The sequence below is a fragment of the Pagrus pagrus genome (genome assembly GCF_965226575.1).
Source record: "Pagrus pagrus genome assembly, chromosome: 22".
In the NCBI taxonomy this organism is placed as follows: Eukaryota; Metazoa; Chordata; class Actinopteri; order Spariformes; family Sparidae; genus Pagrus; species Pagrus pagrus.
This window is the reverse complement of record NC_140204.1, coordinates 23,150,215-23,174,241: the sequence shown is the minus strand read 5'-3', so window position 1 is coordinate 23,174,241 and position 24,027 is coordinate 23,150,215. Positions and strand designations below refer to the sequence as shown.

Below are 24,027 nucleotides of genomic sequence, written 5' to 3'. Positions count from 1 at the left end.
TCACATTATGGCTGAGTGCTGATCATGTGATTGTATTCATAAGTGGCTGGCATGGCACTTCTCTTACAGACATCATTTTCACTGCAGTACTTACTTAAAGCCAAAGGACGCATTCTTACTAGTGCAGTGAAACCTGCCAGTGTAAAGCACATTACACTTGATGATGAGATTTCATTGTATACTGTAGATTTTTATGGCAAATTTAAAGGAAACTGAGGTCAGTGAAAGTGTCACTTCACCAAAGAAGTCTCCTGGTTTCTTGTGACTTAAATATCTTTATGACCTGTCAATATTTTTCATGTACTCCTCTAAAATGGCTCTAAAATCACATCCATCACACCATGATGGAAAAAAAGCATGTTGTTTGAACATTGTTTTAAAGTGACCTTTCAGTCACTGAATCAATAGTCAGACACTCATTAGTTGACAGTTTTGGACCGCTGCTACATACACACACTTTGGTTAATTTGTGAGAAACATTAATTGGACAACAAAATGAAAGAGACTATTTTTTATACAAATAAAGGAACATATGTAGGGTAAGGCAGTGTTCAGGTAATGATTTACATGCATGCATTCTTTTCGTTTTTTCCGAATGTAATAATGTTAAAGTTTCTAAAAGTTCAATGGTTTGGAGAGAACTATGGCATAGCTCACAACAACGTTTCTAATCTTGATGAAGAGGACCATCACAGTTATATGCCTCCACACACCAGTCAAGGTGGCACCATGAGGTCACAAAAAAAGAAACTCTGAGGAAGCGTGCAGTAGCATACACTGCAGGTAACTTCTGAAATACATCACTGGAAGCTTCTGCAGTCATGTGAATAACACAGCCCTGAGACAAAGAGTAGCAATTCTTCATACAACAATAAAAACATGGCAGACAAAACTGGTAGCAACTTTATGGAACTGAGAGTCAAGTCTAAGTGAGCTCATGACCTCAGAGACTGAATCATGAGATCCACACACTCCAGGCTGTGTAGATAATACAAATAAGTTAGGGCACCGGACATTGTTTTGGGCAGTTTTTCATACTCTCCAGGACACTTTCTGAAACTTTACAAACTTCTCGAGAGAATTTTACTTTGCTCAAAATGTATTTAGGAATGTTAATCTAAAATAAGGAATCTCTTTTGAAGCCTCCCTCATATTTGAAACACTGTTATCTTCAGTAGTGGGATAAAACATGCATTAAACTGTGTGTTTGTGTGTGTGTGTGTCAGGCCTCACTTAAACAACATCAGGTGTTGCAGGGATAACGCCAGTCCTTTCATTTTCTTGAGTGTGGGTAGTGCGCTCAGGCTGCAGACTGCAAGGGTGGCCGGAAAAAAACTTGAGCAGCCCCACAGTGAATAGTTAGTGGAAAACACAACATCACGCTGTGGTGGCCAATCAAATGCCTGCAATCAGACCGGCCGGTTAACAGTATTGTTATTCAAATGTATTAAATGGCACACAAATAAGCCGACTAGTATAAAACGTACAATGAAAGTTTTTCATGGTGGCTGACATGAAACAGATACTGTCATATAGGTCATAAAAGGACACATGCACAAACATTCAGAGGTCTGCCAAATTACTCAGAGTTTCTATTACGTTGCTTAATGCGTCAAACAACATCATGCTGGAGGAGGAGAAATACAAACTTGTTGTAACGCACAAAGCCTCTGGAAGAGTTGTTGCTCCCAAGCCAGGAGTTGGAAACCGGACGCTATTTTTGCAGAGTTCATAGACCAAACGATTCTCTTCCAGTTGTGTCCTCCTACACCCCAACACAACCTTGTGCTAATCGCAGCAACGCCTGATTTGATCTGAATATGGCCTCAGACAGCAGAGTGCAGTGGAGTTCCAGTGGTGTGTGTGGGGGAGGGGGAGTGTTCAGAGGAGGACGACAGGGAGTGGGAGGAGGCCTCTCTCTGCAGCTCCTCCACCCTCCTCTGTAGCTCGGCTCTAAGGATCAGTAGCTCCTTCAGGGTCTGGTGCACCGGCACCTGAAACACGATCACACATTGACAGCGTCAGTAACTAAAGCTTTCCTTCACATGCCTCTCTCAAAAATAGATCCAGAGACGTGTAGTTTCCTTCTCCTCTACAATGACAAACCAACATCCTGCTCTGAACTGGCCCTACATAAACAACACAAAGTAAACTGTGTGCTGGCTTTCTATCACTGTATCAGTGCCACTAGTTGAGATTGAAGATGAGGAAAAAAAGTGCAATGTTATTCAAACAAAGTATTTCAAGGGAAGGGACCTATAAATGAGGTTAGGCTATCAATGCTGTGGTTTGTGGCATGGTTTTATGCTACATAATTGTTGAAATAGAATGCCGCAGGAATGAGTCCTTCAATCCAGAAAATCAGTTTTCGCACTTCAGGTGCCCTCGTCTGAAATAAGGGCTGTGGTTAACAAAGACTTAAGAAATGTTCATGTTTTGTTCTTTGCCATAAAATACGTCAGTTAATACCCCACATGTGAACCATAAAGTGTTTACGTGTCTTCAAAAAGCAGCTGTTAACAAGTGTCTAAATGAGACTACAGAGGTTGTCGGTGACATTTAACGTCATCACAGCGAACACAGAGACTCATCTACTCACTAGTCCGTCTTTACAGGCCCACTTCAGTTACAAACTATTCTAACTCTGACTTTACAACTTGTACATCCATAATTAATACAAAAGTGTATAGAATAATGTAGTAGGAATCTTAGTGTTGGTGACATAGAAGCCATCTGACCGTGATGTCGTCTGTTAATAGCCTAACTTTAGCTTTTAACTTTTTGCGCTTTCATTATGATTCAATAATCACAAAAGTGGTGTTCATCTGTGGAGATTATCTCGATGAACAAATAATTTAAGTATCATAAACTTGCGTTTGTCACAGAGTTTATTTTCTGTAATAATCCTAAATCCAATTCAACAATCCCATCGGCTTCTTGCAGAGGAAACCAGGGTGAACTTCTGGGTTAGCCTACAGAAACACGTCATCCCTGCAGCACTCTATACAAATAAACATTCAAATTGAAAATTTAAAAAAAGTTTGTTGTAACTGAATGATACAAACATTGACTCATTTCTGGAGAAGAGATTAAGGCCCACTGCTTGGGTCATTTTTCCTCAGAATTCTAAGACAAAAGTCAGACTTTAAAGTCAGATTTCTGACATTTAAGATTAAAGTTAAAGATGCTTTTGTTCCATATAAAGGCATAATATGACTGAAGTTATATTGACAAAATTTAACAAAAATTTTAAAAAATGGAAAGAGAAAGTTATTTTACGATCAAAGTCACAATTTTACAAGAATAAAATCATACTGAGATTTTTGCATCAATTTATTGACAATAATAATAATATTAATATTTGTAGGTGATATTAGTCATTGCTTTGTGATGAACTCTTAAACTGTAGTTTATCTTAAGTGGCGATGCAAAATGTTAGTGTATCTCAAATGATTCTGTTGGTAACATTTACATGTAACTGAATTGCAGCAGCTACCTGGTTTGCATTTTTCTCTCTTAGGCTGTATCTACAGCTCCACTGATGAGACTGACTCAAATGTGGATGCAGACAGTCAGATAATGGGTGTTGCTTTAAATGGTCAGATTGGTTCTTGCTCAGACTGGGAAGGTCTGCTGCTAAGACTAACAGGCTGGACACACTGACTTCGTGAGCAGCTCGTGTGTGTGGTGTAACGTCTTGCTTTTCATTTCAGCCTCCGTGTTAACAGGTAAGAGCAGCCACACACACGAGGCTGCAGCAGCTCTTCATCTACAGATACAGAGTCTCGCCAACTTTTGCCACGACACACGGGGCTCAGCAAAAATAGACCTGAAAGCGACCTGTAGACAGTCGATCGACATCATGCCAGCGTTTCACTAGTTTTAATGAATGTATCTGTAGAAGAGAATACACACAACAGGTGAAGGGCAGATTTTTCCTCTGTACTCTTTCTCTCCCTCTTTTTCCCCATCCCGCTTTCTCGCTCCTTCTAAAGGAAAATCGCTTCATCATATTGATTGATAATTATCAAAGGCAAGCTCCATGTAAACAGATAGGGCAGGCAGGAGCCGAGCTGCAGCAGCAATGCTGTGTGTGTGGACGCACACGCACGTGAGCCACAGCAGCTCTGCAATGCAGTCGTCACGCAGCACACAAACAGCCAGTGTGGACAAAGCATGACTGCACCAAACCTCTACACCACACACCATCACCTATCACAGAGGGAGCGTACCTGTGGCCTCATACGTGGGTTCCAGCGGGCGTAGTAGCTGCTCCAAAGCTCCAGATGTCTGGAGGAAACCAGTGGATATAGAACATGGTGCTCGTAGTCCACATAGAAGGGGTTGGTAAAGTCCTCAGGCTGGCTGGTAGGAGAAAACATTGAACTGTTAGAGAATCACTCCAGTCAACTCTTCTACTGACTCTTCCAAAGTATCTTACCTGTTAATGTAGGACCACAGGGACATGGTCTTGGTCTGCACCTCCTACACAGGACAGAACACAAGAGTTTAATCTGATCGTTCTCTTACAGACTCATTACCCTTATTAAGGTAGGAATGGTACAAACCTTGGCTGTCCTCTCCTGTTCACTGTTATAGAGGAATGTACCAAACAGACAGCTGTACAGGTGGTCCAGCACTGTGATGAGGAAAAGCTCATTGAACTCAAAGGCTGCTGGGAACTGCAGAGAGGAGCACAAGTGATGATGAGATTGGCAGCTTTCAAACAGTTACAATTGAGCCCATACACACATGAACTGGCTCATCTGGATTGGCTGAGCAAGAGCATGCATGTGTATTTTTAGTGTGCTTCTTCATGAAAATCAGGCTTCAAAGCCTCCTGAAGTTCAAGTTCGATCAAACCTGAGAATGGAGACTGACCTGTCGAGTCATCTGCCAGACACAGTCGATGAACTGGACGAAGAGAGGCGAGCGCTCAGAGTTAGCATGGTTCTCATCACCGTGACCTACACGCTGCAACACACAAACATGACTTTCAGCAGACATGCAGTAATGCAATACAAACATCTGGCATATTGTTTGTGTGTAATAATCATCCAACACTAAGACAACTCAAAGCAGAGTGGCTGTAATATGTCATGGTTATGGGGTCATTTTATATCAGCTCACCCGGGCCCCTCCAGTTCATGTCATGGATGTTCTTGAAAACAATCATGTTAACACTTTTATTAAATACATGGCATCTAATAAAATCCTGAAGCTGTACTCCTCTGTACTCCGAATACTTTTCTATTATGAATTTTTGAAGTCTGGCCGTCAGGACTAAATGTAATAATTTGTATGATTCTCTGCATGTGTACCTCCAAACCCCACCAATTGTTTATTTTTCGTATATTGCGTTGCATTCTTCCTGAATATCCAAGAAACACTAAGGATAATTACCAACATGTATTCATTTTCTAAATCTTTTATATCCACTAGTTTTATTTTGACAATAACAATAATTATATTAGTTTAAGTGGATTTAGTTTTCATCATTATAATAATATAATTGCAACATTACAGTGATTTATTTTTTAAACAAACAAGTTCATTAGTAGCAAGATTATCATCAGAAAAACTCCTGCGTTCCTTACAGCAGCAAACTTATGACCAAAACTAATCCACTCCTTCTCCACCAGAACCTGCAAACACACACACAGACACACATACATACAGTTCATTATTCTGTTGTACTGATGAAAACTACAGTATATAGTTGATACTGTGATGCAGTGTGTCACCTGGAACCCTCTGAGAGTGCGGTAGTGACTGTCCAGCATCAGCATGGCCAGAGAGGTGAGCTGAGCAGTTCTGTCCCAGCCGTCACTGCAGTGAACCACTACTGACGTCTTCCCAGACTCCAGCTTATCAGCTATCTTTGCTGCTCCTGCCAACAACAGCTACACACAGCATGTACACATGTAACTGTATTGCCAGTACAATATATTCCTGATAACACATTCTGCAGTTCCCTTGTAAACAGTTTATTTACATTCTGAGGTGATCAAACAACCCCTGGAGTTTTCTATGGTGATAAAAAAACAGCATTTATTCTTCATTGTGTGTTCTTGTGTACGTGATTTACCCGTATGTACTCCAGCCAATGTGTCAGGTCAATAGCCGAGTGCCAGTGGGCTTCATCTATGGTGGGATAAACCACATCCTTCATCTTCCTCAGAGACTCCCTCATCACATGGATGTTGGGGATTTCCAGGAAGTTCAGCTCAACGTTTGGGTAGAAACTCTCACTTTCATACCCACCATCCTTTGCCTGCATGTGTTGGAGGCATCAGAAGTGGTCAGAGGTGAGAGTGGAGGAATTGAAAAGAGAAAGAATCAAATTAATCAAAGTGTAATATGAAGGTGAAGATGCATCTTTTTGTTCAGGTGTGCCTGTGTTGTACCTTGTTGGTGACTGCTACACTACTCTGCCGGGCATCAAAGATGGTGAGCTTGTGGGACTGTGCATTGGCATCCATGATGATTTGGAGGAAGCGTTCATCCTCTTTACAGCGACGGTCTGAAGGTCCAACTAACGGCTGGCTGCAGCGTACGATGGTGGCCTGAGACTCTGGGTGAATCCAGGACAAGACCTGCAGGAAGAGCAGGACCAGTTCAGGACCAGGAGGACTGCTAGAAGACACAGCTGTGTCCCAGATTGTTGCACTGGGTGACATGCTCTGTCATTACCATGACCACACACACTGTTAGTTAATTTTGACTAGTTTGTTTAGGCATAAATAAATCAGTCAATGAAGAATCTCTTGTGATTAAAAGAACTACAGAGAGTGAAGCTGGTGGACTTCAAACCTTCAATAAAAAACTTTCTGTCAGTTCCATAATAATCCTGCCAGACAGCTTCAAGACTGTTGACGAGTCCGTCTCTCAGAGGTCTGAGAGACTGTTTTATTAACTGCTGTTTCCAAGGTCAAGATTAAACTGTGAACCGTCTGTCAGTGTCATGTGTCTCTCCTCAGACTGACCGGTATGCGGTGCTTGGCTCTGAACACAGCCACTCGTTTGATGTCTTCATCTGTTATGTTGGTGGGGATGACCAGGATGGAGGGGTAGGTATCACACAGCTCATAGGTGCTGTTCATCTTACTGATGGTCCAGCTCTCATTAGGGAGGCCCTGACAAAAACATGCAAGAAACCATTATAAGACTGTGGAAAAATACAGTGATCTGCTCTATATGCAATATATAACAGTTACAAACTCTCAGATATGAGCAAGGGCCTTTATTTACCTCCACTTGATTTGATTTACCTGTTTACAGGTGTCTTGATACATTTATGCTACTTCAACTCTGCTGCTTTGAGTTGCTCTTCTCTTACAAAAATACTGTTCTCATTCACTGCTTTATTTCCAGTTACTGTTAAAGAAGTATTTCATAAAACTGTGCTGTCTATGCAGTAGAAAGATGCAAATACTGTTGAAAATGGTGCTGCATTAACAGAGAAAACAGAGAAAAGGGGCAGTGGTCTTCAGAATGCAGTTGATCAGTACTGCAGTTTTTCATTTACCCACATTACAGTGATACAAAACGTTTCCCTTCAAGCCACCATCAACAGCAACCAATCCCTTATCAGGTGGGTCGGGACTTATCACCTGTCAGCTTTAATAGACAGAAAAGTCCATTTGTTGGAGCAAATCTGCTGCACACTGAATGTTGCTGGTGAGTGTTTGTGCACCCTCTGTTACCATAGTGTTAGCTAATGTCACACAAAACCAACAAGCAACAGTTTTTCTCTCAGTGCACAAGCACTTCAATGCATCACTGCATCACTCCCCAGCATGCTGCCAGCATAGAAAGAAACGTTATGGTTATATGGGCCCTTAAGTTTCATTGACAGTAACTTAACAACAATAACAACAAAAACGGCGTTAGAACCTATAGGATAGGGAAACTATCCTATAGGTTCTAACTGGAACATCTAACTGTTCAACTCCTCGCTCTGAGTGTCAGATACTCCGAGTCAATAGGACTGGACGCTTTGTTTCTCTCTAATGTGCAATAACCCACATTTCAACTGTAGCATTATTTATTACACTGTATATTATTATTATTACTATTATTATTATTATTATGATTATTATTATTACACTGTATGTACAGTATGGATATATTCTAGTAGAATGTACATTTCTTGTATTTTTGTTCTGTTTTTGTTGTTCTTGTTTATATATCGTTTTTATTCTTCTGCATATTTCTGGACTTTGAATGGGAGCAGCTGTAGCGCCTCCCCTCGAGGATCAATAAAGTATTTCTGATTCTGATTCTGATATAAATAGTGGATAAAATAGATTTTTACCTGACTGTTGGTTTACTGATGGATTAATGAGATGTGTACAGTGTATATGTAAATTAAGCAGTAAAGTCTCCTGCAGACTCTGGCAGTGTTAAAGTGGGTGTGCAGTTACCTGACGTCTGTACTCTGCTGCTGGGTCGTACACCTTCCAGCCATCCACAGGAAACTGCTCCTTGTACAGGAAGGCAAACAGTGGCTGCCAGAGGACGTCGCAGAACAATTCAGTCACGATCAAACTTATAAGCACTTCCATGCACTTAACAAGCTGTAGTTAACTTTATGGAAGTGGAAACAAGTGTATTATAGAAGATATTCTCTAAATACATTATATTCACACTGCTGATACAATTTCAGGAGGACTTTAAAAAAAGTTGGAAGACATTGTCTTGTAGAGGCCACTCCTTTTATCTGATGATTTGTTTCATCATCAAGTAAATAACTGATTATTTATTTCAAATAATCGATCAATTGTTTCCTATGTAATCCCATCTAAACATCCAGATCTGATATCTTCAAACTGGTTATTTTTCTGATCAAAGAATAAATGTGATAACAGCGACAATGACATGATCCCCCACCAGCTTCCAACCAGTGGATACAGCCAATTATGTTTTGTTGTGGAGTGACAGCCAAACTTTCCTGGGGTCTCTGTAGTGGCGGGCGTGTCCTTTTTTGTCTGCTACACTACAGTTTTGAAATGTTGCTAAACTGGATCCTACAACTCTATAAACTGGGTTATTCTAGCAGTCCTCTCATTTTCAAAAAAAGCCTGTATCCCCCCCCCTTTTGCAGAGTCAGTTGTGTAAGTGCACATTGTGACATTTGAATTCTGAAAAGCTTATACTGTCACCGTAACACTTTGTGTAGACTTCATACTGTTTTAGTCACTTTGGTCACAGTGACAACATATATGGAGATCTTGCAGAAGAACATAAAGCTCACAAACACATCATATCTAGTCAGTATTAATGAACACATCTGAATGACTGACCAGGCTGTGGGAGAGGGGGAAGGCATGTTTGGCCAGCACCTCCACCACATCCAGGTGGCTTTTCTCCGTCTTATAAGCAAACCTGGGACTCCTCATGTCCTGGCAAGGTGGAAAAGAAAGGAAAGATCAGTGTTACAGAAATGGCAGGCTCATCAGTTTCTGAAATGATTAGGTGATTTATGGCTTAGTTCATTCTCTGGTTCCACCATCTCCAGTTTGAGGGTTTGCTGATTTTGTTTTATTGTAAACTGAGCATCTTTGTTGATCGGATACTGGAATGTTAAATTTATCAGATTTTCTCTTATTCGGTTTGTGTGTGTGTGTGTGTGTGTGTGTGTGTGTGTGTGTTACCTTGCAGACCAGCTCCAGTCCTTTAGTGTTCTCTCCCTGGTTGGACACACTGATGGTCTCCAGCCTGCTGATAACTCCCAGGTTCACATCAAGAATGAATGGAGACTCCTGGGTGCACACAGACTAACATTAGCACACAGCTGCACACACACATACTGAGAGAAACATCAGAGCTCTGATGGTGATTTCATGAGATCTGCAGTACCCTTTCCACACTGGTGAAGTACAGCTTGTAGTCTGTGATGGTCAGGGTTCCATTCACCAGACCACTGAATGGACAGATATACATCACATCCTCGACTGCAAGCATGCACACAAGGATAAGGTATTGATAAATAGGCAAATAAGAATAAGCACAACCGGTACGTACATTCACTGTAATGTTTTAAATAAAATATCAAGTTTAAGAAATGACTGATATTGTGTACTGCATGAGACACAGGGATAGATAAAGTGAACTTGCCTGTAGTCTGGATGGTCTCTCCTGGTAGCAGAGGAACCTGGTTCTGGGCCATTCTGACCTGCGCTCCGTATCTCAGAGCTGGAAGGTTCTGTACAGAACACAGACCAGTCAGAGGGTCCACAACAACCCGCTTGAACTGCACCACTGACACCTAACAGAGTATCACTGAACATTCTGATGATAAGACGTACATAGCAACCATCACTGCAAGAGAAATAAATGGCTGTCAAATTAGACATTTCCCTGAAGCTTCCACAGGTTTTTGTTCTGGGTTTTTTCTTTCTGGAATAGCGTTAAGATGGCCGCTGCTGCAAACTGAACAAACACTAGCGATGCTTTAGAGTAGCAGGCACCAGTCAAAGACAAAAAAAATAACCATGGCCTTTCAGGTCTGATCAAGCCCCTAGGATGAGCACTAGGCTTTGAAACCAATTTGACACAGCAGCAAAACTGTGTTATTACAATGTCACATGATGCACTGGGGCCCAAAAAGACTTAAATAATTTATCCCCATTCAAGTTAGCCAGAGATTAAAAAAGGTTATCCAGCTCAACCAGTGGAACCATGCGGAATGTCTGGCTCATTTTACACCCACAATGTTGAACGTGTTGGCTTCATGATCCACTGAGCAGCTTTTGTAGGAATTAACAGGGCTCCACCTGCGACACTGTATCCAGACCTCCCTTATTAGATCCATGGGTCTGATGAGACGATAATTTGGAGTCATACATATTGACTCAAACACTGGAGATGTAACAGAACTTGAAGACAACCAATCAGCTCATTCAAATTTCGCCTTGGGAAACAGCCACTCGACTATTTCTGCCTGCTCTCCAATAGACGCACCTCAAGGGCCCCTCAGCAGTGCCCAGCCTGACGCACAGCCTGAGCCAGAATATACTCAAAGTGTTATACTAAACTGTGCCAAATTGCACAAAAAGCCAATTTCTACATAATGTTGCTTTAAACTCTTTGTAAAGTCACTAGTTAAGTTAACTTCCTTTACAGAAGGAAAATACTAAATAGAAAATCCGCAAAAAGAAATAAATAAATAAGATGAGAAATCTTACATCTTCATAAAACAATAAATGAGAAAGAAATCGAGAGTCATGAGAGACAGATTAAAAAAGAATGGTCACTGATAGAACAGACTAAGATATCCTGGATCCTATAATGCAAATCAACAAAATCTTTCATTAGACCCTCCCTGTCTGGTGAGCACGTGTTTCATGAGTTTCCAAACTCCAAACTTGTATATTTCATGCGTTACTTGCTGTTATTCCTTGCGAGGACTGCACTGAAGGAAGCTGAGGCAGAAGGGGAGGATGATGGGAATGAGGCATGCAGATGAGGACAGAGTGAACAGGAAGTAAACAGGTGAAAGGACAGACAGAGGGAGACTTGCCAAAGCATTGGAAGGATGCTCAGAATCACTGTCTCCGTGGTAACAATGCTTTTCATCTTGTGAATCTTGCTGCAGGAGAGAGCCAGCATGGAGAAAGTGAGAGAAAGAAAATCAGGGAGAGAAAGAGACAATAGGCTATGCATAAATACACATTATTCTATATGTAAGATATGGTTAATATTGTCCCTCCCCACTCGCTTGGTGTGTCCTTCTAGGGAGTGACAAGGTGCCTCCACCCAACACTGTTAACATTCTGCATTCACATAATGTATTTCATGTGAGTTGGATGAAGTCCATGAGTATGACTAGGTTTATCAAGCCCTTTATTTTAGATGACCATGTCAAAAATGGTTTCCAAGTCCTCCTGATCAATGCAATCACTCCTGTTACATCCATGAATGGATTAATCAGGTCTGCTCAATGAGCAGGACTGATTAGTGATAATACTGGATTTGTTTGTGATTTTTGGACTGGTGGCTGGAGAGGTGCCGGTTCACCTCCTCAGCACTGCCATTTGCTTTTGAGCACCTAACTGCCTGGGGCAACAACGATTTATTTATTTATTTGTATACTATGATCATTAGATCTGCAGAAAGCAGACATTCTCATCTGATATTTTAGACGTAAACCAGGAACATACAGTAAATATACACAATCACAATACATACTAATTAAAGCTAGACTGACACATACATGAGCAGGGCAATATTAGCTTATCCCAGATATCAGTATAGGCATATCTTTTGGCCAATTAGTAACAGGAAATATAGTACAGAAATGCTAAATATATATTAGAACTTATTCAGAAACACTGTCAACAAAGATGGATAAAGTTTGTCCACCAAGGAGCACTGTGACTTAATAAATGGAACATATAGTGCAAATACAAAATCATGTTATAATGACAAAGAAACTGTATTCAAAATGCTATGTCCAATACTCAATCTGTATAATAAGATCATTATCTGCACTGATAACACAGTGAGGACCTGACAAATACTTGAGTTATTGGGATTTTTGGGGGATTTTTCACCTTTGTTAACATTGTGAGCTAGAAGCTAGGAATAAATGTCATCTTAAATCTTAACATCTATTAAATGGTAGCTAAGTTCAACAGTGACAAACCATAGCTAATTGTAGAAATACGATGACTCCATATCACAATCCACATCCACAGGTACTAGTAATCCTCTGGTGTAGTCAGCTGCTCAACTTTCATACAGAAAGCAGTCATGATGGAGAACTGGGGGACAGCGGCTTCATGGGAGAAGTGGTCCAATTCCAACATGCCCACTATTGCTCCAAAGCTTTTTTAAAAGAAATCAATCTACGGTGTGGCTATGGAATCTGAGTACTGCTCTAGTTTATTTCTGCAGCCTAACAAGCTTTATCAAGTCAAAGAACCAAAGAAACGGCCCGCAGAAAGGTACAGGCAAAGAACAGAGAAAGAAGGAAGCATGCATGAAGACTAACTCTGTTCCGTCTGCAGTGGGTCTGATGGAGGAAGTACATCTATAGTCACTTTCATACGCCTTCAACACACTATCACATCCCATTATGCTTAGAGGAAACAGCCTGTGCTCATTCTAATAATGTTTAAGCCAAGTCAAAACCAAAGACACTGTAACAACATTTACTTTCACCTATTCATCGCATGCTTTACAGCTTACTATGGATCTTAATATGATCTTTGAATCAGTGCAGTAAAGCACACTGCTTTGTCAGGTGCTATTTAATTTGCTGGATTAGCCAACAGACAGACTTGTGTTTATTTGTGTGTCTTGAATTTCTAATAGTTATCAGACAAGACAAGCTGATGAGACTACAACTCTTACCCTGGGAATCAGCCTCTTGGACACCTGGAGGTTAAACACACAGTAAACAGGACACCCACCCACACACACACACACACACACACACACACACACACATGAAATGGAAACAACTATATTCACTGTCTGATATCCAACTGAAGGTTACTTGCACAGTTTTCTTATTCTTGGAAAAATGTATCTGTAATGTATGTATACTGACAATGTAAAATAGTAAATGGATGCAAACACACAACAGCCCAAAGCAACTGCAACAAGAAAAGTGCACTGCAACTTCAAGCATAATTCTGATACAAATATCCAAGCAAACACAGCTGAAACCTGCTCCAATATAAGAAGAGAGCTGCAGAACAGCTCAGCAGACATTGGGCTCTATAATGCTCGGCACAGAGGCGCACAGCGCAGCACAAGTGTCACTGCTAGTTTCAGATCGACGCAGTTGTCATTTTCACGTCCCACTTTGTGTGAATAGCATGAACCTGCGCCAATAAAGTGTGGTCAGGTGCACTGATGGTGGACTGCTGTCTTGAGGCAGCGGAAAGTGGCAGCGCCATAGGCCAACAAAAAGCTGGTCTGAAGTCAAAGGTGCAGTCTGTTTCCTGATAATTAAAGGATGCATTAGATGCTCCTACACAGGCGGGTTCACACCGTTCATACACTCTGATTTTAGGATTTGACAGGCTGCTTTCAGTTATTTTAAACATTTCCATGAACGCAGTCATGTACTGTCACAAATATCGTGGCACATTTAATCAGCAAAAGCTGAAAGGAAACGAGTCAGGAGTTTTAAACAGTCACTCAAGACGTTTATCATCTGTCCGTGCACAAATGCACATGTAAATGTAGAGATCTACATATGGTTTCTGCTGCTGGAGGATCACTGCAGGCAATGTCATTAATACTTTCCTCATTGAGGATGTATTTCACCCTCTCATCCCACCCGTCATTGATCAGGATGATACTTTTCATGACTGAGAGCTGCACACACAGAGGGAGGCAGCAGCCCTCATCCTCCTCCTCCTCCTCCTCCTCCTCCTCCTCCTCCTCAGTTAAATATCAGTGTATTTTTTCATATGCAGTCAAACAGAGTTGTTGATGGGACAGATGATTGTGAAGCAGAGGGGCAGAGGGTCCAGCAGCCGAGGATCAGTCCCTTTCCCTCAACGAAGACGAGTACCACTGTTTAATATGTGTCAGGTCCTGGTGCTCCTGGCTCTAACAGGGAATAGGAGACTACACTCGGATTGGTTTGATTTATGTTCCGCCTGAAACACACCCATGACTACTTCAGAGTCTGAATTCCACCCAATTTGCACCCAGATTCTTCGCCGCTCTATGCAGCACTAGTGGTACTCATCACACTGTTCATTCAGTCGTTCATTCATTCATTAGCTACTGTATGTGTCATTCCACAGACAGTGTACCTCTTACTGTGAATAATGCAAAGAGGTCAACAGCTTTCATTGGAACCACTTCTGACCACAGAAAACTGTTGACAATGGTCTGTGGATTGTTCTTTGTACATCTGGGCCACTGTTTCTGAAAAGAACATCTAGTATTGGGTGGAGGCAAAAATCTCAGATCGCCACACCTAGAGACATAAAACAAAATCTATCTAAATGGAAAGATACCACTCTGCAAAATTATGTGGGTCATTCCATGTCAACTCACCAGGGGTTCAGAACTGTTCCTGGTTCATGACATGGATTTTCTTGGCATTTTTTTTTTAATTAAATCAAAACCTCAAAATGAGACCCTTGCAAAATCCTATAGCTTTTTTATTAGATATATTTGTACTGTGTTCACTTCAAGGTGATCTATCTGTGTGATAACTACTGCTTTCAAGGAAATTAAAATAATCCTTCAGTCAAAATATTTTAAAAGCTATATTTAACCTGTGGCACTCATTTTTTAATGCAGGACCAAATCACTTTTAGATGTGATAAAACAACATTAATACTACACACACTGGTTATGAATTTGATTACTGAAGATGTTCTGCAACAACTATTTAAGTGAATACATGTTGTAAGTTATCCTGAAGGTGTCCTGGATGTTAAGCGATAGGTGAGGTTTAGAATACACATACAAAGAATTAAAACAATTCTGAGAAAAACTTAGAACATTCATAACTTATAAAGTATTTAGAGCCCAGCTAAAGGATTTTAATTTTTTTTTTTTTCTTCAAGAAAATCCATGACATGATCTGGAGGGCCAGGTGAGGTGGTATGAAATGACCCATGAGCTTTCTTATCTACATACTGCATAATGTAAATGAGTATCTATTGATGTTAACTTGATGTTAAATACTTTTGACCAGTTTATGTCAGTTATTGTGTAATGACTCAGAGATGGAGGATCCATAGGAACTTGACTTGGCCTAAACGTGGGCCACAGCTCATTCTATTCTGGTGGGCTGGATCTGGCCCAGATTTGGGCCAGTTTTGGTTTATTTGGTTCGCCCTTAACTGAGCAGGCTGCCCAAGTGGCATCATTCCTCGCAGTATGTGGGTATGATGAGGGCGTCTTGGTAAATTTGCTATCTGGCTGTGCTGTGGTAACCATAGTGCTGACATCTGTCTGTAACAATTGCATGTGTATAGATATCAGTGTGTGCACAGACCTGTGTGTAAAAAGTGACTAATTAGAATGAAAAGATGAATTTGCTAATGGGTACAAATGAAGTGATCATTATAATTATTATCTTCTATTAGGTTATGATGATGAACCTGTTTGACAGTTGTGTTTTGTTCCCACCTTTCCTTGAAACTAGAGCTATACCTGCTTGAACTGCTGTCACCAGGCTTAGTTCAACCCAACAGGTCACAAAAAAGTATCTGGTTTCAGGTGAGTTTCACTTCATTTTGTTGCATACACTGCCGAAACATTGTGAAGGAACATTATAGTGAGGCTATAGTTTACTATAACAAATAGTTTACCATGTTTGATTATTAGTGTTTGCAGAGAAATAACATCACCTAACTTGTTGGCACACAGTTTTTTTCCATTCCACTTTGTGTCCAGTGTTGCTGTAACTAACTGGAAAACCATGACCCTTGCATACAATATACTGTACATTTAAATGACATCAACAAACGTTGGTTTCTTATTTGCAGCTACAAACCCAGAGGCTAAATGGTTTAGTCAATAGAGAATAACTGTTCCACTGTCAAAGCTGTGCAGGTTGTACAAAATGTGTATATGTAAGAGACACATGCTTCATACAGCAAATTCAACATTGTGTACTGTAATTAATGTGAGCTCTGGATGAATACACATAACGTTACCCCTGTCTCAACTAAATTTTGGATGCAGATATGTTTTTTCTCTCCAACCAGAGAAAAAACAGTCTACTGGTTGGAGGACAGAGTTTGATTTTCAATAAACCAAACATGTGCTTTGTCTGAGGACAGTCCTGGCTGTAGGAAGCAAGCTGCTGACAAACAGAAGCAGAGGAGAAACTCTCCAGCAGCTTAACAGTGGCTTCTCTAAACAATGACACAATACACACAAAGCTTCACCCGCACACTGACGGATACAGACATACATGTTGCCATTTCTGACAGTCTTACCATGAAATCTGGTCTTCTCCCAGCCTATCAGTTACAAAGCACAAACTGATGAGAACTACTGTCAGCGTGAGTGTGTGTATGAGTGTGTGATTGTGTGTGTCTGTTAGCTACCTTGATGTCCCTGTTACCAATGTCAGGTGGGACTGATCCTGAGATCTGACTGGAGATGGTGGCGGCTATCAGTTGTTTGCACCACTCTACATGTGACCCTGTCGGACTGAACACAAAGAGACAGTTAAAACACTGATATCCATTAACAACTAAAACAAGTTACTTTTTCCCAATTCCATTTACTTCCTTTTTTTAAAATTGCTCTTAAGATATGTAAAAATGAACACTTCCTGTATTGATGTTTCACATTAAAAGCCTGTTTCAGGGGCTGACAGGGCATATCCCTCCCTTATCTGGTTTGCTTTTGTTGTGAAAAACCTGCAGGAAGTGTTGAGTTTCATTAAGTGATTAGACATACCAAGTAAGAAAAGGTGTTTGAAAGACAAAGTGAGAGCAGCAGAGCGGTGAGTATGAAAATGATCTGCTGTTGTACTGGTAAATAAGCAACCAATGTTTATTTGTTGGTGCAGATCCTGAGATTTGACCATTCCTTGTGATGTGGCTTCTATGTGAGGATTTATCGTAGCCATATTGAGGCCAAAATGTACTGAGCATTTCAATAGACAGCATGAGTAGCTTTTGGAGACATTTTGCTTTCTTCTTCTTCTTCTTTCTAACACAATGTAATGTAAAAGTGATTACAAGCTGACTTTGCCTCTGTTTACCCTCCCTTCTCTTACGCTCTGAAGAAGCAGCAGTTATTCTGAATGGAGTATCAATGTTTTTATTGTATTTGAGTTATTGCCACTTATCTTAAAGTTCCCATATTTTCACTGATGGCTTGCACCATGTCTCACCTACTGTACACTCCAGTATCAGGCCCAATAGGTTTTTCTCTCTGCTGCCCTCTCTGGACAGATAGCTTTACTTGTTGCTAAAGTAACTGCTAACAAATGTGCTGATAACCAGCAGCTTCTCAATGAACACATCTAGACCGAGTTCCGAGGTGAATTATGGCGTTTCCTGGTTGACAGAGACTGGTAGCTTTGTTGCTAAAGTAAGCGCTAACTGCTGCTAAATGTGTACTTTTTGGGCCTTAAAGATATAATATGTAACATTTCTGCATTAAAATGTCTAAAAGCGACGAGACCTTTTATCATATATGTTGTTATATGTTTTTGAGTTTTGTACTAACATCATCCCAAATGTTTCCAACAATGTTTAAACCAAGAAAAACCCACAAGTTTACTCAAGGCAGCAGTGCATTTCATTTAGTCACTATAAACTTTCAGAAGAGAGTCACAGACTGAGGAAGGAAGTCGACTAAACATAATATGAATAAAACTAAAGCAACATTATGTAGTAATTAGTATTTTGTGCAACTTGCAGAGTCAGCCAACAGAGATATCTTGCAGCTACATTTACACAGTAGTTGAAGGTTGCTTTCAGGAACCTCCGTCAATCACAGAGAGTTGAGGCAGAGCAGCTGGAGGACATCAGAGGGAAAACCAGAAAACATTTTCTCCATAAAATATGATCCAGTTTCACCAAAATCACTGATAGCTGGTGCTGTGTGTGATGTAGTGCCGTAAAGTGTTCGGCACTGTGATTCTATCTGCTCACTGAAGTTAAGGTACACAGTGCAGAAACAAGTGACAGGTGGGGCAGAGTGGCTGTGAGACAATGTAGTTACACAATGTACTTTATAACCTTTTCTTATCATTGAACATCTGTGCCTGTGTCACATAGATAGATCGCTGAGACATCGCCCTAACAACAACAGTCACTTCCAGGTAGACAACTGGCGGTGGATTTTATGTACTGTGTTGCTTCACTAGCATCTTTGATATCAACCTAACATTGACATTTCAGACTAACTGCATGTTAGGGGGTAGCTGTCTTGTTTTCCCCCTTGTCTTTGGTAGAGCCTGAACAATATATTTATATATAACAATATTTATATTATTATATCACGTAAACGTAAAACCTTTTTTTTTAGATTATAATGCGACAAAGATGATAATTTATACTTATTTTATATTATAGTATATTCCAAGTAAGTTTACTGTTTCATTGCACTGATGTCATTTTGTTAAAACTGTAAAATATCCTGCATCCCTTACATACTGTATTTTTGTCACAAGTGTTCAATAACCACATTGATGCCAATACATCAATATAGAAATATTTTACGTCATAATAGCAGTGTCAGCATTGGCCCCAAAAATCCAGTATCATTTGGGCTTTAGTCTGTGGCCCAACAGATAAAGTGTTGTCATTAACGAGATAACAATATGAAAAAAACAAACAATTAATTTGTATGTAAGCTAGTGCATAATGCAGGGTTTATCTAATTGAAGTTTACTGTAAACAAACATTGTGATTAGCTCTATACAGAAGCAATGTTCTTAAAATGAGAAAAGAAGCCTTTGTAATTTGACAATGCAAAACAGACAGGTGTTTATTACCTGACTGATTGGACATTTTTTCAGGGTGAAGTTGGGTGGAGCTACGCTGGATATAACATGGGTCCATCAAACATGGACAATCAAACATACCATCAAGAATGGTAAGTCTAAATCATCCCATCTTTACAATCAAGCACATAATACTGTATCAGTGCTATTACAGTTGATATTATGCTGGTAACAAAACTACTACAGGGGGCCTCGACTAACCCCAGGACCCTACATGGGCTGGACGAGGCCCTGGTGTCAGCTATGAGATGACTCTCCAGATGTTGGTGTGGTGTGAGCTTGTGTCCAGATGTTGGTGTGGTGTGAGCTTGTGTCCAGATGTTGGTGTGGTGTCAGCTTGTGTTCAGGTTGATGGCTGTCTGAGCTCTTTTCTTTATTGTCCAGTTTCTTTCCCACAGTGAGACTCACTCAGTTCAGTGAGGACTCTCAGCCCACATTTAATGGCATACTAAGCTAGGTCTGTTTTGCTAAGATACGCTAACGCTAGCTGTTAGCTTTACCTCACCGCTGGACCGTATTGGTCATTGATAGATCCATGGTGTTGGTATTGGTTCGCGAAACAAGGTGGGCTGTCTTCTCTGTGTTTCATACAGCACGGTGGTTTAGATAAGATGGAGCCTGTTAGCTGTTGTATCGCAGCTACTGTACTGTACTGTACTGTACTGTACTGTACTGTACCGTCAGACCAAACTCCAGTCAAAAAGCTGCCAGATACCTTGTGTCCTCAGCTCATCGGAAATACTATTGAACAATTTGAAAAGTTGACATTTTGGTGGAATACGGCCTGCTGAATGTCTCGGATCTCGGCCGAATTAAGGAAGATCCTCTTGATTCAGGAAATATCGTGTGTAATATTTGATACGAAATGGCATATTGCGGAATATTAGGACAGCCGTAAAAGGACGATATTTCACATCGCAGTTTGGCATATTCTTGTAATAACGCGCCCACTCACCTGTCCAGCGATTCTCCGGCTGCTGGCCCGCTGGTCGGTGAACCCCAGGGCTTTCTGTTCGGGCCTGCTCCATCCGCAGCCCCGCCAGCTCCGGCCTGTTTCTCCATCTGCCAGAGAAGTGTTTACTCTGTGGGTCGGTGGGTCGGTGGGCGGGAGGACGGGAGGACGGGTTCCTGTGATATGAGAACACGGATCAAATGAAACCTTTGTCCAGCTCCTCTGCGAGAGAGCCTAATTGTTCTATTGGGCTCTCTGGTGCTGTCTGTAAAATATGTGTAGGTACTGTGAAGCGGACTGTGGTTTCCTCTCATCTGGTGTTGTGCTTCCTCCTGACAGGCTCGGTCTGTCACAAGCATCTCGCTCTGTAGCTCCGCCCACTTACAGCACAGCAGAGATGCAGGATGAGAGCAGGAGGCAGCCACACTGCAGCCATACTGCTGCTACACTGCAGCCACACTGCAGCCATACTGCTGCTGCTACACTGCTGCCATACTGCTGCTGCTACACTGCAGCCACACTGCAGCCATACTGCTGCTACACTGCAGCCACACTGCTGCTGCTACACTGCAGCCACACTGCAGCCATACTGCTGCTGCTACACTGCTGCCATACTGCTGCTGCTGCTACACTGCAGCCACACTGCTGCCATACTGCTGCTGCTACACTGCTGCCATACTGCTGCTGCTACACTGCAGCCACACTGCTGCCATACTGCTGCTGCTACACTGCTGCCACACTGCAGCCATACTGCTGCTGCTACACTGCTGCCATACTGCTGCCACACTGCAGCTACACTGCTGCCATACTGCTGCTGCTACACTGCTGCCACACTGCAGCCACACTGCTGCCATACTGCTGCTGCTACACTGCAGCCACACTGCAGCCATACTGCTGCTACACTGCTGCCATACTGCTGCTGCTGCTACACTGCTGCTGCTACACTGCTGCTGCACTGCTGCCATACTGCTGCTGCTACACTGCAGCCATACTGCTGCTACACTGCTGCTGCTACACTGCAGCCATACTGCTGCTGCTACACTGCTGCTACACTGCTGCCATACTGCTGCTACACTGCTGCCATACTGCTGCTGCTACACTGCTGCCATACTGCTGCTACACTGCAGCCACACTGCAGCCATACTGCTACTACTACACTGCAGCCACACTGCAGCCATACTGCTGCTGCTACACTGCAGCCACACTGCAGCCATACTGCTGCTACACTGCTGCCATACTGCTGCTGCTACACTGCTGCTACACTGCAGCCATACTGCTGCTACACTGCAGCCACACTGCTGCTACACTGCTGCCATACTGCTGCTACTACACTGCTGCCATACTGCTGCTACACTGCAGCCATACTGCTGCTACTACACTGCAGCCACACTGCTGCTACACTGCAGCCATACTGCAGCCATACTGCTGCTACTACACTGCAGCCATACTGCTGCTGCTACACTGCAGCCATACTGCAGCCATATTGCTGCCACACTGCAGCCATACTGCTGCTACTACACTGCAGCCATATTGCTGCTACACTGATGCCACACTGCAGCCATACTGCTGCTACTACACTGCAGCCATATTGCTGCCACACTGCAGCCATATTGCTGCTACACTGCTGCCATACTGCTGTTACACTGCTGCTACACTGCAGCCATACTGCTGCTACTACACTGCAGCCATACTGCAGCCATACTGCTGCTACTACACTGCAGCCATACTGCAGCCATATTGCCGCTACACTGCTGCCATACTGCTGTTACACTGCTACTACACTGCAGCCAAACTGCAGCCATACTGCTGCTACTACACTGCAGCTACACTGCAGCCATACTGCTGCCACTACACTGCAGCCACACTGCAGCCATACTGCTACTACACTGCTGCTACACAGCTCCTGCAGCTTACTGCATGGTGTTATAGCCTGTCTGCATATGAAACATCTTACATCATACAGGCTATATTTGCATAGTCTGAGACTACTATTCAAGATAAATCTATTTTAAATTTCTTTCAAATGTAATACGGTACTCTTTTTTCATTACAATTGGTAATATCAGTTCAATATCAATATCAACATTTTGAGTGAAAAGTCGAATCTCTGAGAATATCTTGGTATTAAGCATTTCCCACTTTTCCAATAATGACAGCATGTACTGAGCTGGCATGGACTCAACACGTTTGTGCTAACCTGATGGCTCATGTTATCCCAGCATGATTTGGCAGTGTTCCACAAAGCTTCTTGTGATGTCACTGAATGTTTGACTTTCTCACTCTTCAAGTGCCCCCAATAAATGTTGAATGGGTTGAGGTCAGGTGACTGTGGAGGAAAGTCCATGACAGTCAGGACTCTTTGGTCTTCAGGTAGTTCTTACAAAGCTTTGAGGTGTTTGGGCTCATTATCCTGCTGCAGTGTGAATCCTGTTCCACAAAGATCAAACCAGAGGCTGGAGCATGTCTCTGAACAATGGAGTGGTACTTCCTCTTGGTCAGGGTGGAGTCAATTCTGTGCAGGTGTCCAAGTCCAGAGGAGGAAAACTGCCCATACTTGAATCTTCCCACCACCATGTTTTACCTTGGGTTTGAAACACTGTTGTATCATTCTCTCTCCTGCTCGTCTCCTCACAGACACCAACACCATAAATCTCTTTCTTGGATTCATCAGTAAATAGGATTATTTTCAGCCACCCACTGTGGAATTCTGGTATTTCTTAGCCCACCTCAAGCATTTTGCCCTGGTTACCCTCCTGAGAAGAGGTTTGGAAACTGCTACTTGTCCTCTCAGACCATTATAAGACACCTTCTTCTGACAGGACCTTTGCTGATTGGAGTCTTGTGTTTGTCTATTTATCAAATTCTTGATAAATAGTTGATTTTCTATCTGTCAGGGAACTCAGCTTGATGTACTGATCTTCTGATGGTGTGGTCACTTAGGGTATGATTTGATGCTGAGAAAGTTTGATTTCTGACACTTTTGTTTACTTTCCGAATCCGCAAACTTTTTGGTTATTTCTAGCTTTATTTTCAATGTGGCCTCAGACTTTTGGACCCCACAATAGGATAAACAAGTCAGTCCTCAAATTGCTTTCAAAGCACCAAATGAGCTGGATGAGAATACACAGGAATATTTAAGCCTGATAACAAGTGTTGGCCTAAATTATTGTTACGTATAGTTTAACTACTATTCATGACATTTACAAGTATGAGCCTTACCTTGACGTGGAAATGCTCTTATGCAAAATCTAGTCTAGACAAGAAGTGATGGTCCTACAGGTTATGTTGGAGTAACTGCAGATTGGGACTCTTATGCGTCTAAGCTTGTGGGAAACTTAACATGAGTTTAATGAACTGTGATAGGAATTATCAATTGAAGGTGCAAGGAATTAGCAGCCTTGCAGTCATTATTTGAGCCTGTTTTCTTTCAGTCCATGGCTATTTCTGACTAAAGCTTCATTTGTGCTGTAATTATGTAAGGGGAAAGACATGTACTGTAAGATGTAAAGTAACAAATGGGATTCTTAGAACCTGTTTAAGTTCTAAACATCTTTTATGATGTAAATAAATTATCTTAACACCAAGTTCAAGTATAAATCTAAGAACATTTTTATAAATG

The 24,027-nt window shown here is 41.7% G+C and overlaps 1 protein-coding gene across 8 annotated transcripts; it reads right to left on the bottom strand.

Annotated features, from left to right (window-relative positions):
* Nucleotides 1-496: 496 nt before the first annotated feature.
* mtmr1a (myotubularin related protein 1a) lies at nucleotides 497-20,747 on the bottom strand. Of its 8 annotated transcripts, XM_084344945.1 has the most exons (20): nucleotides 20,412-20,747; nucleotides 17,040-17,145; nucleotides 16,929-16,952; nucleotides 13,360-13,383; nucleotides 11,525-11,593; nucleotides 10,120-10,207; nucleotides 9,862-9,956; nucleotides 9,657-9,764; nucleotides 9,306-9,404; nucleotides 8,427-8,510; nucleotides 6,987-7,136; nucleotides 6,408-6,596; nucleotides 6,089-6,274; nucleotides 5,745-5,903; nucleotides 5,598-5,645; nucleotides 4,882-4,974; nucleotides 4,569-4,682; nucleotides 4,442-4,485; nucleotides 4,233-4,365; nucleotides 497-1,994 (listed from the first exon to the last, which is right to left on the bottom strand). In XM_084344945.1, the coding sequence occupies exons 1-20, from the start codon at nucleotides 20,516-20,518 to the stop codon at nucleotides 1,827-1,829; spliced, it is 2,088 nt and encodes a 695-aa protein (XP_084201071.1). In that variant the 5' UTR covers nucleotides 20,519-20,747; the 3' UTR covers nucleotides 497-1,826. The 8 variants fall into 8 exon arrangements, with proteins under 8 accessions (XP_084201071.1, XP_084201075.1, XP_084201072.1 ...); XM_084344949.1 differs by lacking the exon at nucleotides 11,525-11,593; XM_084344946.1 differs by lacking the exon at nucleotides 13,360-13,383.
* Between the last annotated feature and the right edge of the window lie 3,280 nt (nucleotides 20,748-24,027).

Bases quoted from the DNA above. Each gene is read 5' to 3' on its own strand.
- mtmr1a (XM_084344945.1), bottom strand. From the start codon at position 20,518: ATGGAGAAACAGGCCGGAGCTGGCGGGGCTGCGGATGGAGCAGGCCCG. The intron at 11,594-13,359 runs GTAAGAGTTGTA...TCTCTCCTGCAG, and splicing joins CCAAGAGGCTGATTCCCAGG to CAAGATTCACAAGATGAAAA. The intron at 10,208-11,524 runs GCAAGTCTCCCT...TGTTCTGTACAG, and splicing joins AGCATCCTTCCAATGCTTTG to AACCTTCCAGCTCTGAGATA.